Source organism: Perognathus longimembris, chromosome 20 (genome assembly GCF_023159225.1).
Source record: "Perognathus longimembris pacificus isolate PPM17 chromosome 20, ASM2315922v1, whole genome shotgun sequence".
Classification (NCBI taxonomy): Eukaryota; Metazoa; Chordata; class Mammalia; order Rodentia; family Heteromyidae; genus Perognathus; species Perognathus longimembris.
The window spans coordinates 23,153,085-23,170,113 of NC_063180.1; the positions used below are offsets into that span (position 1 = coordinate 23,153,085).

The 17,029-nt window shown below is 49.9% G+C and overlaps 1 protein-coding gene across 2 annotated transcripts in view; it reads left to right on the plus strand.

Annotated features, from left to right (window-relative positions):
• Positions 1-445: 445 nt before the first annotated feature.
• Trpm4 (transient receptor potential cation channel subfamily M member 4) overlaps positions 446-17,029 on the plus strand; it is a 30,734-nt gene continuing 14,150 nt past the window's right edge. For both annotated transcript variants that reach the window (XM_048369093.1, XM_048369094.1), the window contains exons 1-10: positions 446-560; positions 848-915; positions 5,475-5,649; positions 5,945-6,125; positions 6,243-6,406; positions 6,689-6,872; positions 14,236-14,297; positions 14,438-14,629; positions 15,010-15,109; positions 16,462-16,574. In XM_048369093.1, the coding sequence (XP_048225050.1) occupies positions 537-560; positions 848-915; positions 5,475-5,649; positions 5,945-6,125; positions 6,243-6,406; positions 6,689-6,872; positions 14,236-14,297; positions 14,438-14,629; positions 15,010-15,109; positions 16,462-16,574 (1,263 nt within the window). In that variant the 5' untranslated portion in view covers positions 446-536. The remainder of the gene's footprint in view (positions 561-847; positions 916-5,474; positions 5,650-5,944; positions 6,126-6,242; positions 6,407-6,688; positions 6,873-14,235; positions 14,298-14,437; positions 14,630-15,009; positions 15,110-16,461; positions 16,575-17,029) is intronic.

Genomic DNA, 17,029 nt, shown 5'->3' on the forward strand with positions numbered 1-17,029 from the left:
CCCAACACAAGACTCAGTCTCCCTCTCTGTCATTGAAGCCTCTTCACCAACTCTGCTCCCTCCGTTTTTAAAGTATCCACCCCCCTCTCCCTCAGTCTGTCTCTTCTGCCTTTATTCTCTCTCCCTTGTTCTTTGGGTCTCTGTACCCCTCTTTCTGGATATTTATACCCCCTGTCCCCAGTCTCTGCACTTCAACCTCACCTTTTTCTCTTGTCTTGGGTCAGTGTGCCCCCTCCTTCATATCTGGGACTCCCTATTGAGTGTCTGCCACCCCGCCTGTCCCCCTCTCCGCCTGGGTCTCCCTTCTTCCCAGTGTCTGACGGCCAGCTTCTGACTCCTGGGGTCGCAGTCCCAGGTCTGTGTGTCTGGCTGTCCCTTTATCCAGGCGGGCGGGCCTTCCCCCGCCTCCCGCTGACGTGTTTTCTGGACTCCCGCCCCAGGCGGGGCTGGGAAGTGGCGGATCCGGTTTGGTCAGGGAGTCTGGAAGGGTGGGGAGGGGACGTGAAGAGGCCGGAGGGCTGCCTGGCTGCGACAGCATGGTGGCTACGGACAAGGAGCAGGTAAAGCGCCGGCCCGCCCGCCCGGGGAGAGGGGGAGTGAGAAGCTGGGGTTCCCCATCTGGTACACAGAGAGGAGGCGCTGGAGACTCGGGCTCCAGAGTCAGATGGAGGAAGCGGGTGGGGGACCCCTGGCTCCCGGAGATGAGGAAGGAGAGTCCTGGGGATCGAGATTCAGCCTGGGGAAGGAGGGCGCTGGGGTCCAGGGAAGGGGCGCGGGGCTGCTGTTTCGTGTCCCATAGGTCTGAACTGGCCCCCGCACCCCACCTCCTCCTTGTTCCGGTCCCCAGAGCTGGATCCCTAAGATTTTCAGAAAGAAGATCTGCACGACATTCATAGTTGACCTCGAAGATCCCGGGTGAGGAGTTCACCCCTGACCCATCCCTGGGTGCAGTGCCTGCTAGCCTCGCTCACCGCAGAAGGCCACGCCCAGCCGCAAGCCCTACCCCACTACAGAAGGCCCTTGCAGCTGAAGGCCCCGCCCACTTCCCCGCCCACCGCAGAAGGCCCCGCCCAGCCGCAAGCCCTACCCCACTACCGAAGGCCCTTGCAGCTGAAGGTCCCGCGCACCGCAGAAGGCCCCGCCCAGCCTCAAGCCCTACCCCACTACAGAAGGACCTTGCAGCCAAAGGCCCCGCCCACTCCCCCGCCCACTGCAGAAGGCCACGCCCATCTGCAGACCCTACTCCACTAAGGCCCTAACAGACCAAGGCCATGCTCACGCCCAAGCCCCGCCCCAACAGGCCCGTCTGTGGCAGAAGCCCTGCCCACAGCCCACTGCAAGCCCCGTCCCAAGCAACCAATGCCTACAACAGCATGCCACGCCCCCAAGGTCCCTCCCACGGTGGGCAGGCTCTGACTCCATTCTAAGGGTGGTCCTGGCTGGTGCTTTGTGGGAAGTCTTGGGGGTCTGTGTGATCACCCATTTCCCCCGCTCAGGGTCCGTGTAAAGGCTCCAAGGTTTCCTTCCTTCCTTATGTGTCTTCTATGTGTCTCTGTCTCTGTGTCGTTTGGTTATTCATTTGTTCATTCATTCATTCAGTCACCAAGAATCTTTCCTCCTTACTCAGCCATCCTAAGGGAGGAGGAGCGTTCAGCATAATTCTTCTGTTCTGTTTGCTTTGATATTTCTTTTGAGACTGTGTGCTCTGTGGCTTTGGGCAAGTCATTTCACCCCTCTGGGCCTCCTTTGTCTCCTGGGCATAGTACACAGCCTCCCTCCTGGGATAACCTGAGAACCAAGCCAGCTACTGCTGTGCTATTTCAGGAGCAGAACCCAGCACCTAGTAAGCCTAGAAAAGTTCTGCAACTAACCAAGCAACAGTTACCCCAGGGAGTCAGCGCTGTGTTGGGTGTCCTGAGCTGGAAAGTTCTAGAAAGTTGTTTGATGTGTTTCAGGAGTCTCTTGCTTTCCAGGGTCAGTCTCCTGAACCCTTTCTAGCTTTTTAGCTAATTTGAAGACAGTCTTTGGGGCATGGAAAACACCCATATTCCTCCTAATTTAATGTTTTTAAGAAGCTATTACCTTGGTTTACATCTTGCAAATCATGTAAATAAATGATATATATGTGTATATATATACATATACATAGATAGATACATGCATAGATGCATACATACATACATACATTTATTGGTCTTGAATGCTCTCAGAGGTTTCACTGATGGGAAGTGTCAAGGAAGTTAGGCTGGGTGTGGTGGTACATACCTAGAATCTCAGCTACAGCTACTTGGGAGGCAGAGCCAAAAGGATTTGAAATATGAGAGCCAGTGAAAAGGTCTCAAGACGTGTGTGTGTGTGTGTGTGTGTGTGTGTGTGTGCGCCAGTACTAAGGGCTTGAACTCAGGGCCTTGTTTAGGTCTTTCTCTCAGATGATACTCATCACTTAGCCACAGCTTCACTTCCAGATTTTTGCTGGTTAATTGATGATAAGAGTCTTTCAGCTTCAATTATGTTCCCAGGCTGAATTTGAGCTTTGATATTCAGATTTCAGCCTCTTGAGTAGCTGGGGTTACAGGCATGAGCCACTGGCACCCAACAAGCTGCCTCCTCCTCCTCCCTTTTCCCCCTCCTCCTCCTCCCTCCTCTTCCTCGTCCTCCCTCTTCCCCCCCTCCTCTCCCTCCTCCTCTTCTCTCTCCCCCTCCCCCCCACATCCTCCTTCTTTTGCATGGAAGCTCACCTCTCCTTTGGTCTAAAGCTATCTTAGCAGGAGGGAGTGAGACTGGGGGTTAGATCCCCAGCACAAAAGCAAACCCACAAATCCTTGCTTGGGTTTGGCTACACCTCTGCCCCTCCTCTTTCTTTCTTTCTTTCTTTCTTTCTTTCTTTCTTTCTTTCTTTCTTTCTTTCTTTCTTTCTTCCTTCCTTCCTTCCTTCTTTCCTTCTTACCTTCCTCCTTCCCTCCCTCCCTCCCTCCCTCCTTCTTTCTTTCTTTCTTTTTTGTCGGCCTTGGGGCTTGAACTCTGGGCCTGGGTACCATCCCTGAGCTCTTCAGCTCAAGGCTAGTGCTCTAGCGCTTGAGCTGCACAGTGCCACTTCCACTTTGCTGGTGGTGAATTGCAGATAAGCGTTTCACAGACATCCCTGCCTGCGCTGGCTTTGAACGGTGATCCTCAGGTCTCAGCCTCCTGAGTAGCTAGGATGACAGGCGTGAGCCACCGGCACCGGCTTGCCCTCCACTTCTTTCCTACCTCTTACTAGTCTACTGTTGCTCCCTCCATCCCTTCAGTGTGTTATATGAGAACTATGGAGGGGGACTGGGCTGCTCCTTTCTTTGGGGAGAGAAGAAGGAGAGGAAGAGGCCATCATCAAGGTAGAGACAGGGCAGCCAGGGAGGGCATGGAGCCAAGACCCAGGTGAAACCTGGCTGGCAAAGATTCCAGACCACAGCCTTTCATCCCTGGCCAGCACCACCTAATGTTGCAGTCAGCTGACACCTGAATAGAGGTCATCCGTAGCTGCCCTGGCAGGCAGGACAGGTATGAGGGGGGACAGAAGGGACATCAACTTGAGCTTTTCTTTGATGGTGGAAATATCCTATCTCAGAATCCAATATGGCAGCCAAGAGCCACACTTGAAATGTGGCCAGGTGACTGGGGAGCTGAGTATTTGCTTTGGTTTCATTGTAATTCACTAGAATAGAAGAAATCCTGTGAGTATAACAGGCTCCATGTGGCTAGGGGCAGCTGCATGGGACAGCACAGGTTCTGAAGCATTCCATGCAGAAGTGTTGGTGGGAAGAGTCCATGGCAGGTAGCTAGAGGGAGAAAGGGGGTCTGATGTAGTTAAAATGGGTACAAGGATAAGGTGTGTAAACCGAGGCCTAAAGGCACATGCTGTGTGTGGAATCAGTTGGTCTTTTTTTTTTTTTAAGATGGCCTTAGGGTTTGAACTCAGGGCTTTGCACTTGGAAGGAAGGCACCCCACCCCTTGAACCAGGCCTCCAGTCCAGCTTTTTTTTTTGCTGGTTAATTGGAGACTAGAGTCTTGTAAACTATTTGACTTGGGCTGGCTTTGAACCTTGCTCCTCAGTGTTCAGCCTCCTGAGTAGTTAGGATTATAGGTGTGAGCCCCTGATATTTGGTTTGTTTAGGTTATTGTTGAGGTAGGGTCTTCCTTCCTTCCCTGGGTGTGTGCCTGGACAGCAATCCGCCTATTTTAAGTTTCTAAGAGTTGTTTGGATGACAAGCACATGCCACCATATCTACCTTCCCTCCATTAAGGTGGAGGACTTCTGTGTCCTGGCTTGGCCTTGAACCGTGAGCCTCCTAATCTCAGCCTTTCACATAGCTAGGGACACAGGTGTGAGTCACTGGTGCCCAGGTTAGCTGGTCCTTCTTATCATATCTCCACAGCTTTTACCAGTTCCTCATGCCAGCAGGATTAGCATTTCTGTAAAACTTCCTTGAATCAACTCTCAGTTTACATAAACACAGATCACCTAGGCTATCTGAATTCTCTCTGGAATTCCAGAACAAAGAAATTTTTATTAGGTGTTCAGTGGAATCCTTCAATCTCTACTCTTCACCCGGAACAACTCAGGTGCAAGTCACAGTTAGCAACAAGGAGTATTTTAGGTCTTTATTTAGGGAGAAAAAAAAAATCGGGGGGAGGGAGTGTCTATGGCGACCATCAATGTAAATCCTCTTCCATTTGTCTCCAAGGGGAAAGAAACAAATCAAAGACAACAGATACCAGGAAAACCAAATCAAGGTGTTCACTGAGTCCTGCCAGCTCAGGATTCTGGGCCTCAGGCCCAGAAAGAATGAGGAAAGCTTGAGCTTGAAAGACACGCGGGGCCCCACCACTGAGCCCCCTCCGTGCTGAAAAAAGGAACGAATTTCTCACTGCTTTTTTTTTCGAGGTTATTTAAAGCTTTGTGTGAACTTCACGAAGCCTGGCTCCCACCAATACCAGCCTGCGAGTCTCATGTCAGGAAACGCTGTGTTATTTCCCCTGCTCCTCCTGCTTGGAAGGAGTGGGTCGAAGTTCGCTTGAGGAGGACACTGAGGCTCAGAGGAGTTCAGCCACTTGGCCAAAGTCGCCACTTGGCCAAAGTCACCCCGTGGCCTTAGCCCGGCCCCGCCCCATGAGCATGCGCTCTGAATTTTCACTTAAAATTTTTCTTCCCCCCCCCCCTTCATTTTTTTTTCCCCCCATGGTGAACATGTTTTGCTTTTCTGTCTCTGACATCTGTGCCAGCCAAGGCGGGGCCGGGGTGGGGGAGAGAATCCTGTGACCCAGGCAGAGCAATTGCTGCTGTGACTGCCTCAGTTTCCCCCTTAATGTCAGGGCGAACACGAGCTCTGCCCTGGGGACACAGGGTCGACTGGGAGTAGAGCCATGTTTCTGCAGCCTGTGAGGGGCTGGTGTGGGGGCACCCCGGGGCTCATGCTGCCCCCCTCGCCTCCCCCAGAGGGAGCGTGTGCCAGTGCGGCCGCCCGCGGAGCGCCCATCCGGCCGTGGCTGTGGAGGATGCCTTCGGGGCAGCCGTGGTGACCGCGTGGGACGGGGACGTGCACACCACCGAGAAGCCCACTGACGCCTATGGGGACCTGGACTTCTCGGGCTCGGGTCGCAGGCCCAGCAATGTGAGGGGCCAGGGCGTCCAGGGCCAGGACCAGCGGGCGGGCCGGGCTCCCCGGGGGGGAGGGGGGGCTGGGCCACAGCTGGACGAGTCTCCCCCCCTGCCCGCCTCAGTCTTCCTCACTGGGTCTCTGTTGACTCCTCACGTCGGTACCCCTGTGCTTCTGTCTCGGTCTCCGTGCCGTGTCTCTGGGTCTCTGTCCCCCTTTCTGGGTCTCTGTCCCCCTGCCCCCCAGTCTCTGTCCCCTTCTGTGTCTGGGCCCCCACGCCACCCCCGTGTCCCCTCTCGTGTGTCCGCAGTTCCTCCGGCTCTCTGACCGCACAGATCCAGCGACGGTCTATAGTCTGGTCACGCGCACGTGGGGCTTTCGTGCCCCGAACCTGGTGGTGTCAGTGCTGGGGGGGTCGGGGGGCCCTGTCCTCCAGACCTGGCTGCAAGACCTGCTGCGGCGTGGGCTGGTGCGGGCCGCCCAGAGCACAGGTGACCGCGGGGTGGGGCTCTGTCTCCTGGGCCTGAGGCCCTGCAACCTCCAGCCTCGCTGGCGTCCTCTCCACATCCCTCCCTCTGCCTCTACCTCCCCTCTCTCTCTCTACCTAGGGGCCTGGATAGTCACGGGAGGGCTGCACACGGGCATCGGACGGCATGTAGGTGTGGCTGTGAGGGACCACCAGACGGCCAGCACCGGGGGCAGCAAGGTGGTGGCCATGGGGGTGGCCCCATGGGGCGTGGTCAGGAACAGAGACACCTTGGTCAACCCCAAGGTGAGACCCAGAGTCTGAGAGAAGGAGAGGGGACCGGCATATGGCCTCCCAGATCCAGGGGGGAGGCTGAGGCCTGGCCTCCTGGGTCTGAGGGAGGAGGCCTGGCCTGGATCCCTGGGTCTGAGGGAGGAGGCTGAGCCTGTACCCCTGGGTCTGAGGGAGGAGGCTGGGCCTGGATCCCTGGGTCTGAGGGAGGAGGTTGGGCCTGGCCCCTGGGTTATGGGAGTAGCTTTTGGTGCTGCCCCTCAGGAATGGCTCCCACGTCCCACTGTGTGTCCCCAGGGCTCCTTCCCCGCACGGTACCGATGGCGTGGTGACCCCGAGGATGGGGTGGAGTTCCCGCTGGACTACAACTACGCGGCCTTCTTCCTGGTGGACGATGGCACCCACGGCAGGCTGGGCGGTGAGAACCGCTTCCGCCTGCGCTTCGAGTCCTACGTGGCGCAGCAGAAGACGGGCGTGGGGGGTGAGTAGAATGTGTGTCCCTGACCCCAGCTTGCTCAAAATGTGGGGGCTTTCCCATGACCCCGAATCTGTGCTCTTAGTTATCCTTACGCTGTCTAAGTGCTGGTGGCTTAGGCCTGTCATCCCAGCTACTCAGAAGGCTGAGATCTAAGGACAATGGTTCGAAGCCAGCCCAGGCCAGAAAGTCTATGAGACTCTGCTCTCCAATGAACCACTAAAAAGGCAGAAGTGGAGCCATGGTTCAAATGGTAGTGCACCAGCTTTGAGCAAAACAGCTCAGAGACAGTGCTAAGGCTCTGAGTTCAAGTCCTAAAACTGACATCAAGAGAAAAAAAACCCAACACCATTCTAGTTCCAACAATTTATTTATCTTGCCTTATTGCATTAGCTCAAAGCTACAGTGACTATTGTAGTCTAGTTTCTTATTTCAATGAACGCTGTTAGTGCACTGCCACTTTGAGTTTGTTATTGGACTTGTGTAAATATCTTTATTGTGTTTGCAAAGACTTTTCTACTTGCGTTTCCTTCCGTTTCTACTTGAACTTTCACTTACTTTGGCTGGTGAGTGCTTAATTAATTATAAGATCAACTCCAGCAAGAAACATTTGAGGAGGAGAAAGATGGCGCCGAGACAATAGGGAGGCACCCCGACTCGCACCAACTGAATAGCGAGCTGGGAACTCCAACACCCAACACTCCACCAAGAACCCAGCAAAACCAGCATCCAGAAGCAGTGGAGAAACGCAGGAAAACAAAAAGGAGCAAAAAAGAAGAACCGAAAACCTACACGGAGCCGGAGATTAATCGGGGCACCCTCCCCCCACCAGCCGGCCCTGACCCAAACAGGGTCAGGCTGGGAAAGGGAAACCCGGCGATCGGCAGACAGGTTGCCAGGAGCGCAGAATCCATATAGCGGGAGACCCCACGGACACAAAGCAGGGTGCGGACCAAGACACACCCAGCAGCGACGAGAAGTTCGGGTCCACACCGGATTCGGACAAGGGAACCCAGCGCGGCAGAAAGAGGGAACGGGGGAGCCACCACGACACTTCGCCAACCCCTGAAGGGCCAACGGCGGTGCGGGACACGCACACAAAGCAGCAAAAGTGAGTCCCCCATAATCCCTTCCCCCAACGGGAGACCCAAGCCCGACAAAGACGATATATCTCCCTCCCTCCCCCTCCCCACTCCCGTGGGAACAAAGATTCCCCAAATCAGGCGGGAAGCTCCCAGCAGGCACTGGGAAGCCAGTCTAGCAGGGGAAGGGCGGAACAGCCCCAAGCCCCCAAAGGTTCCTGAACTGGCAGAACCGGCCCCGTCCCCTTCCCAACAGGGGCCAGGGACGGCCGGCAGGGCAAGCCCCACCCGAGGCGCCTAGACCTTGCGGACTCTTACAACTAAAATCACAGGCGCTGGTGGGCAATACCAGCCCAGCAGGGTCACCTGAGCCTGATCTCGTTCCCCCTCCTCGAAGCGGAGGCGAGGTCTGAGGGTGCCAAGCCACACCCGGACAGTCGATCCCACTGGGCCCCACACATACTGCTTCCCCCCCCCAACGGACTCGCGGGAGGGCGCAAGCACAACCCAACAACCCAGGGTTCGCTCTGGGAGGCAGACCCCACTTAAGTGCCTGTTGTAGGGGACTCACAGTGCACAGGAGGGCGGGGCCCCGGCGAAAGCGCCCGCTCTGATAGGCGTGCCCTGCACTGGTGGGCGGGGCCACAGCGACAGCACCTGCTGACGCAGACACGCCTACACAGAAGGGAGGGAAGAACTACACAGACTTCCAGATGCGCAAATCACAAAGAAACATAACTCAGTTCATCAAAGGACAAGCCAACTCGCCAGCTCCAAAAAGCAGCACGACTGGAGAGGAGATGGAGAATAAAAAAGCAAATGAGGACATGTTAACAGGAATGATCGAAACCGTCAGAAATGAAATCAGAAAACAATTCCAGGAGTTTAGAGCGGAAATCTGGAAGGACACCCAGGAAGCCAAGAAAGAAATGGAAGCAAAACTGGATACAATGCAAGCCTCGTTTAAAGAAATGGAAGCAAAAATGGATACAATGCAAGCCGCCTTTAAAGAAAATCTCCACACCCTGAGAATTGAAATGCATGAAAAAATAGATTTAAAATACAACTCTTTAAAGGAAGAAATTTCCACGATCAGAGCTGATATGACAACCATGAATAGCTCTCTGACATCCATAAACTCCGCAATTGAAACCATAACACAAAGAGTGGACCATATGGAATCCAGAATCTCTCGCCTGGACGATGAAGCAGCTGACAACAACCAGAAAATGACCACACTCCAAGAAAAGGTGAAGCTTCAGGGAAGATTACTCCAGGAACTAATGGACAAAGACAAGAGATATAATCTGCGTATAATTGGAATAGAAGAAGGAGCCGAATATCAGAGCAGAGGGCTTAATCATGTTCTCAATAAAGTTATTGCAGAAAACTTCCCCAATCTCACAGGGGACCCCATCCAGGTAACCGAAGCCTATAGGACACCTGGCAGGCCAGACCCCAGGAAAACCACCCCAAGGCACATAATATTCAAGACTACAGACCTCAAGATTAAAGAGCAAATTCTGAATTCAGCCAAAGCGAAGAAGGAAACTTTTTTCAATGGGAAGAGGATTCGAATAACATCCGACTTATCCACACAAACTTACCAAGCTCGAAGTGAGTGGAAGAACACCATCCAAGTACTTCAGAATAACAATTTACAACCTCGGATCAAATATCCAGCGAAACTGGAGTTCACATTCGAAGGGAGAACCAGATCTTTCCACACCAAAGAGGAGCTAAAGGAGTATGTGAATAAAAAACCAGCCCTACAGCGAATATTAAGAGGGGAAGCCCACCCAACAGAGATCGTAAAAGACACACAGACAGATTCAGAAAGAAACTTCAATAGCCAAAGTCCAGCAGAAACACAAGCTCACTAAAGACAAGAAGAAAAAAAAAAAACAACAGGAAAAAACAGCCCAACAAGAAAATGGAAGGAGAAAAAACACCCTTATCCTTGATCTCTTTAAATATAAATGGCTTAAACTCCCCGATCAAGAGGAGCAGACTGGCAGAATGGATCCGCAAGCAAAAAGTTGACATCTGTTGTCTACAAGAGACCCACCTTACAGCAAGGGACAAAAACAGGCTTCGAATGAAAGGATGGAGCAAGATCTACCAAGCAAATGCACCCACCAAAACGGCAGGTGTAGCCATCCTGATCTCAGACAAGCTGGATTTCTCTTTAAAGTCCACTCAAAAAGACAAAGAAGGACACTACATATTGATACAAGGAAAAATCCAGAATCAAGACATCACGGTGATAAATGTATACTCACCGAACAAAAGAGGCCCGACATATGTCAAGCAAATTCTCACAGAATTACAGAGCAAGATAGATGCAAACACAATCATAGTGGGTGACTTTAATACTCCTCTCTCTCCAAGAGACAGATCCAACACCCAGAGGTTTAGTAAGGGAGCTGAGGACCTAAATAACACCATTGCCCAAATGGATCTAACAGACCTATATAGAACCTTCCACCCTACAGAGACCCAATACACCTTCTTTTCAGCAGCCCATGGATCATATTCCAAAATAGACCACGTCATAGCCCACACAAAGAACCTCAGCAAATACAAAAGAATTGACATCATCCCATGTATTATATCTGATCACAGTGGATTAAAGGTAACCCTCAACAACAAAGGATACCACAGAGCCTATACACACTCTTGGAGGCTAAACCCCACGCTGCTATCCAACACTTGGGCCACAGATCAAATTAAAGATGAAATCAACGAATTCATAAGCCACAATGACAAAGAAAACACATCACAAAGAAACCTATGGGACACAGCTAAGGCAGTACTGAGGGGCAAGATCATTGCACTCAGTACCCACATTAAAAGAATGGAAGCAGAGCAGGTGAATACCCTCACGATGAAACTAAAACAACTGGAGAAACAAGAAATGACAGAATCTAAAACGACTAGGAGGGGAGAGATTACAAAGATTAAAGAAGAGATAAATCTGATTGAAAATAGAAAGACCATTCAACAAATAAATAAGACTAAAAGCTGGTTCTTTGAGAAAATAAACAAAATTGACAGACCCCTTGCAAGACTCACAAAAAAAAGAAGAGAAGAGACTCATATACGTAAAATCAGGGACTCCACAGGAAAAATTACAACAAATACACACGATATTCAAACAATCATAAGGAGCTATTTCCAAAACCTCTACTCAACAAAAAACAATAATTTTACAGAAATGGATCAATTCTTAGAGAAGTACAAACTGCCCAAACTGAACCAAGAAGAAATAAATCAACTAAATAAACCAATAACTTACGGTGAGATACAGGAGGTAATCAAGAACCTCCCTACTAAGAAAAGCCCAGGCCCAGATGGATTCACCAATGAATTCTACAAAACCTTTAGTGAGGAGCTAATTCCAATACTCCTCAAACTCTTCCGCGAAATAGAAACGGAGGGAAAAATCCCGAACTCATTCTACGAAGCTAATATCATACTCATCCCCAAACCAGGCAAAGATCCAACAAAAAAAGAGAACTACAGACCAATATCACTAATGAACACAGATGCAAAGCTCCTCAATAAAATATTAGCTAACAGGATCCAGAAAGTGATCAAGAATATCATACATCATGACCAAGTAGGCTTCATCCCTCAGTCACAAGGATGGTTCAACATCCGTAAATCAATCAATGTAATTCACCACATAAACAGAACTAAAATCAAGAATCACATTGTTATCTCAGTCGATGCCCAAAAAGCCTTTGACAAAATACAACATCCATACCTATTAAAAGCTTTGGAGAGAACAGGAATAGATGGAACATTCCTCAAAACAATAAAAGCCATATACAACAGACCAACTGCTAATATCATATTAAATGGAGAGAAACTTAAATCATTCCCCCTAAACACAGGAACAAGACAAGGATGCCCACTCTCCCCACTTCTGTTCAACATAGTACTGGAATCCCTAGCCATAGCAATAAGGCAAGAGGAGGACATCAAAGGGATCCACATCGGCAAGGAAGAAATCAAGTTATCCCTATTCGCAGACGACATGATCTTATATCTCAAGGACCCAAAAAACTCAGTACCCAAACTCCTACATCTAATAAACCAATTTGGCAAAGTAGCAGGATACAAAATCAATCCACAAAAGTCAGCAGCTTTTCTGTACACCAGCAATAGACAAACAGAAAAGGAAATTATGGAAACGATTCCATTTACAGTAGCCAAAAAAAGAATAAAGTACCTAGGGATCAACTTAACCAAGGACGTGACGGACCTATTCAATGAAAACTACAAAAATCTAATAAGGGAAATCAAAGAAGACACAAGGAGATGGAAAGACCTCCCATGCTCATGGGTAGGCAGAATCAATATAGTGAAAATGGCCATACTGCCCAAATTGTTATACAAATTCAATGCAATACCTATCAAAATCCCAGCCACATTCTTCACTGAAATAGAGAAACCAATCCATAAGTTCATATGGAACAGCAAAAAACCTAGAATAGCCAAAGCAATTCTAGGCAAAAAACATAGTGCAGGAGGTATCACCATACCAGACTTCAAGCTCTACTACAAGGCCATCATAACAAAAACAGCATGGTATTGGTATAAAAACAGATCGGAAGACCAGTGGATTAGAATTGAAGACCCAGAAATAAAACCGCACTCTTACAGCCAACTGATATTCGACAAAGGAGCTAAAGACATACAATGGAATAAACATAGCCTCTTCAACTACTGGTGCTGGGAGAACTGGGCAGCCATATGCAGAAAACTCAAAGTAGACCCAAGCCTATCACCATGCACCAAGATCAACTCAAAATGGATCAAGGACCTCAACATCAGACCTGAATCCTTGAAACTACTGAAGGACAGAGTAGGAAAGACACTAGAACTTATAGGCACAGGAAGGAACTTCCTGAATAGAGTCCCAGGCGCACAACAAATAGGGGAAAGACTCAACAAATGGGACTACTACAAATTAAAAAGTTTCTGCACAGCTAAGGTCATAGCCACCAAAATAGAAAGACAGCCAACGATATGGGAAAGGATATTTACCAGCACAGCAACAGACAAAGGCCTGATATCTGTCATCTACAGAGAACTCAAAAAACTAAGCCCCTCCAAGCCCAATAAACCTATTAGGAAATGGGCAAAAGAGCTAAAGAGAGACTTCACAAGAGAAGATATAAAAATGGCAAAGAAACACATGAGGAAATGCTCAACATCCCTGCTAGTAAAGGAAATGCAAATAAAAACAACCCTGAGATACCACCTCACCCCAGTTAGAATGGCCTATACTCTGAACTCAGGAAACAACAAATGCTGGAGGGGCTGTGGGGAAAGAGGAACCCTTCTCCATTGTTGGTGGGAGTGCAAATTAGTACAGCCACTTTGGAGAACAGTATGGAGGTTTCTCAAAAAGCTCAATATAGACCTACCCTATGACCCAGCCATACCACTCCTAGGCATCTATCCTAAACAGCAAAACCCAAGATATCAAAAGGACATTTGTACTTCCATGTTTATCGCAGCACAATTCACAATAGCCAAAATTTGGAAACAACCCAGATGCCCCTCCACAGATGAATGGATCCAAAAAATATGGTACTTATACACAATGGAATACTACATAGCGATTAGGAATGGTGAAATATTGTTATTTGCAGGGAAATGGTCAGAACTCGAACAAATAATGTTGAGTGAGACAAGCCTAGAACACAGAAAACAAAGGGGCATGATCTCCCTGATATATGACTGTTAACAAAGGGAGATGGAGAGACAGTAGAGACCAAGTCTGTGAACACTGTATATGTGCTTGATACATTGTATACTGCATATGGGTCTACCTGACCTAGACAAGGGATGGGAAAACAGGTTGTAAGATATCACAAGAAATGTACACAATGCCCTACTATGTAACTGCACCCTCTTTGCACAGCACCTTGTAAAAAAAAAAAAATTTATGTTCAATTGATAATAAAAAAAAATAAAAAATAAATAAAAAAAAAAAAAAAAAAAAAAAAAAAAAAAAAAAAAAAGAAACATTTGAGTCATTAGAGGCCCAGGAGTAGAGTCAAGTCCCAAAGTTTCTCATCCCTTGGGAAGTTGAGTATTTCTTCCCTCCACATCTGGCCTCAGGCCAAAGCAAGTGAGGACATGACAATACCCAAGAAGCTCTGAGACAGGGTCTGGAAGAGGTGAACCTTTGCCACAAGGACACCTGGGAGATGTAGTTCCCTTTCATCCTCACATGGGAGATAGCCAATTTCTCTACTCTCTTCTCCCAGGGACTGGAATTGATATCCCGGTCCTCCTCCTCCTGATCGATGGTGATGAAAAGATGCTGAAGGTACAAGGACCCGAATGCCTGTGTCTAAGAGCAGGAGGGGAGCAAGGGACCAAGTCTTCTGGGTTCTGGATTCTAGGGGAGCATGGACTGGAGGTTGGATATCCTGGCATCCCTCACCTGTTCTCCCTTCGGTCCTATAGCGGATAGAGGATGCCACCCAGGCTCAGCTCCCCTGCCTTCTGGTGGCAGGCTCTGGGGGTGCTGCAGACTGCTTGGCAGAGATCCTAGAAGACACTCTGGCCCCTGGAAGTGGGGTAACCAGGAGAGGAGAAGCCCGGGATCGGATTAGGCGTTTCTTCCCCAAAGGGGACCCTGAGGTCCTGCAGGCCCAGGTATAACATTGGGGACCCGGGCTGGGAATATGGCCTAGTGGTAAAGTGCTTGCCTCGTATACATGAAGCCTTGGGTTCGATTCCTCAGCACCACATATATAGAAAAAAGCCAGAAGTGGTGCTGGGGCTCAAGTGGCAGAGTGCTAGCCTTGAGCAAAAAAAAGCCAGGGACAGTTGCTCAGGCCCTGAGTTCAAGCCCCAGGACTGGCCAAACAAACAAACAAAAAAACCCAAAACATGGGGGACCCAAGTGTGGATCCTGAGATGGGAGGTAACTGGGCCAGGGACTCCCTGGTCCTGGAGGGCAGGGGCCTCCTGCATACCTGTGGGCAAGGCCCTGGAGGAGTTGGGCTGCGGATACAGATGTCCAATTTCTGCAGGTGGAACGGATCATGACCCGGAAGGAGTTGCTGACAGTCTATTCATCTGAGGATGGCGCCGAGGAGTTTGAGACCATTGTGTTGAGGGCCCTGGTAAAAGGTAAGACCCCAAGTTCCTTCTCTTTTTCTCTCGGCTCAACCTTGGATGCCTGGCCTCATCTGGCCTGGGTCTTGGATCCACTTTCTTTTTTTTTTTTTTTTTTTTGTTTTGTTTTGTTTTGTTTTGTTTTGTTTTGTTTTTTTGGCCAGTCCTGGGCCTTGGACTCAGGGCCTGAGCACTGTCCCTGGCTTCCTTTTTTGCTCAAGGCTAGCACTCTGCCACTTGAGCCACAGCGCCACTTCTGGCCGTTTTCTGTATATGTGGTGCTGGGGAATCGAACCCAGGGCCTCATGTATACGAGGCAAGCTCTCTTGCCACTAGGCCATATCCCCAGCCCTTGGATCCACTTTCTTTCCCTTCTTTCATCTAAGCTTCATATCCCCCAGCCTCCAGCCTTTTGTGGTGACGTGGGGTTTCATTTTCTTTTCTTATTCTGGTACTGGGAGTAAAATTCAGGGCCTCACCCCTACAAAGAAATGCTCTACCACTTTAACCACACCCTTAGTCCTCATGGCAATTTTGTTTGCTCATTCTTTTTTCTTTTTTGCCAGTCTTGGGGCTTGGACTCAGGGCTTGAGCACTGTCCCTGCCTTCTTTTTGCTAAAGGCTAGCACTCTGCCACTTGAGCCACAGCGCCACTTCTGGCCATTTTCCCATGCAAGTACTAACCAGGACAGATCAGAGGAGATCGGGCATGTTCAGGGTGGTATGGCCGTAGACTGGCCGTTTTCTATATATGTGGTGCTGAGGAATCGAACCCAGAGCTTCATGTATATGAGGCAAGTTCTCTTGCCACTAGGCCATATTCCCAGCCCCTTTGCTCATTCTTTTAGCCATCGTGTGTGTGTGTGTGTGTGTGTGTGTGTGTGTGTGTGTGTGTGTACGTGTGTACGTGCGCGCGTGCAGCCTCCTGAGTAGCTAGTCTCTTACTAGGACTTGAATTCAAGGCCTGGGCACCATCTCTTAGTTTTTTCACTCAAGGCTGGTGCTTCTACCTTTTGACTCACAGCTCTACTTTTGGCTCTTTGGTGCTTAATTGAAAATAAAAGGCTCACAGACTTTCCTGCCCAGTAAGACTTTGAACCCTAAGACTTTGAACCATGATCCTCAGATCTCAGCCTCCTGAGTAGCTGGACTACAGGTGTGAGCCAGAGCCACTAGCACTCCATTTTGCTAGTCATCAACCTCGGAGGCCATGCTGGGCAAGCAGTGGACTCCAATACATTGGATCAATCCCACCTCTGCTCACAGAGTGCCCATGTCTACATCCCATTGAGGAAGCAAACAGGAATTTTTCTGATGTTCCCTCCCCCCCCTCTGATCTCTTGCTCTGCTCCCTTTCCTCTATCCAGCCTGCAGGAGCTCTGAGGCCTCGGCTTACCTGGATGAGCTGCGGTTGGCTGTGGCTTGGAACCGTGTGGATATTGCCCAGAGTGAACTCTTCCGGGGGGACATCCAGTGGCGGGTGAGGGGTCTGGCCCTGGGAATTAGGGATCTTGGCAAAAAGGGTGCAGTCTCTATCCTTCCTGATTTCGGGCACACCTAGACCTTTCTCACTTGATGATCTATCTGTCCAGCCTTCCTTTGTCCGTGTATCCATCTCAGGATTTTCCTATGTCCCCAATTTGTTCTCTCTCTCATCCCTCCCTTCATCCCTCTATCAAGCTATCCTTTTATGCCTTCCTCCACATCTTCCTGCACTCATCCCTTCCTCCTTCCCTCCCACCTATCTATTCCTCCATCATCTACTTACCCATTCAACCCAACCATCTCTCCATCCATCCATCATCCATCTATTCTATCTGTCCCTCCTTCCCTCTCTCCCTCCTTCCTGCCCTCTCTCCTTCATAGTACCATCCTCTTATCTCTTGCTGTGACCTCTGAACTCACCTGGCCTTGTGTCTCTCCTCTCCTCTCTTT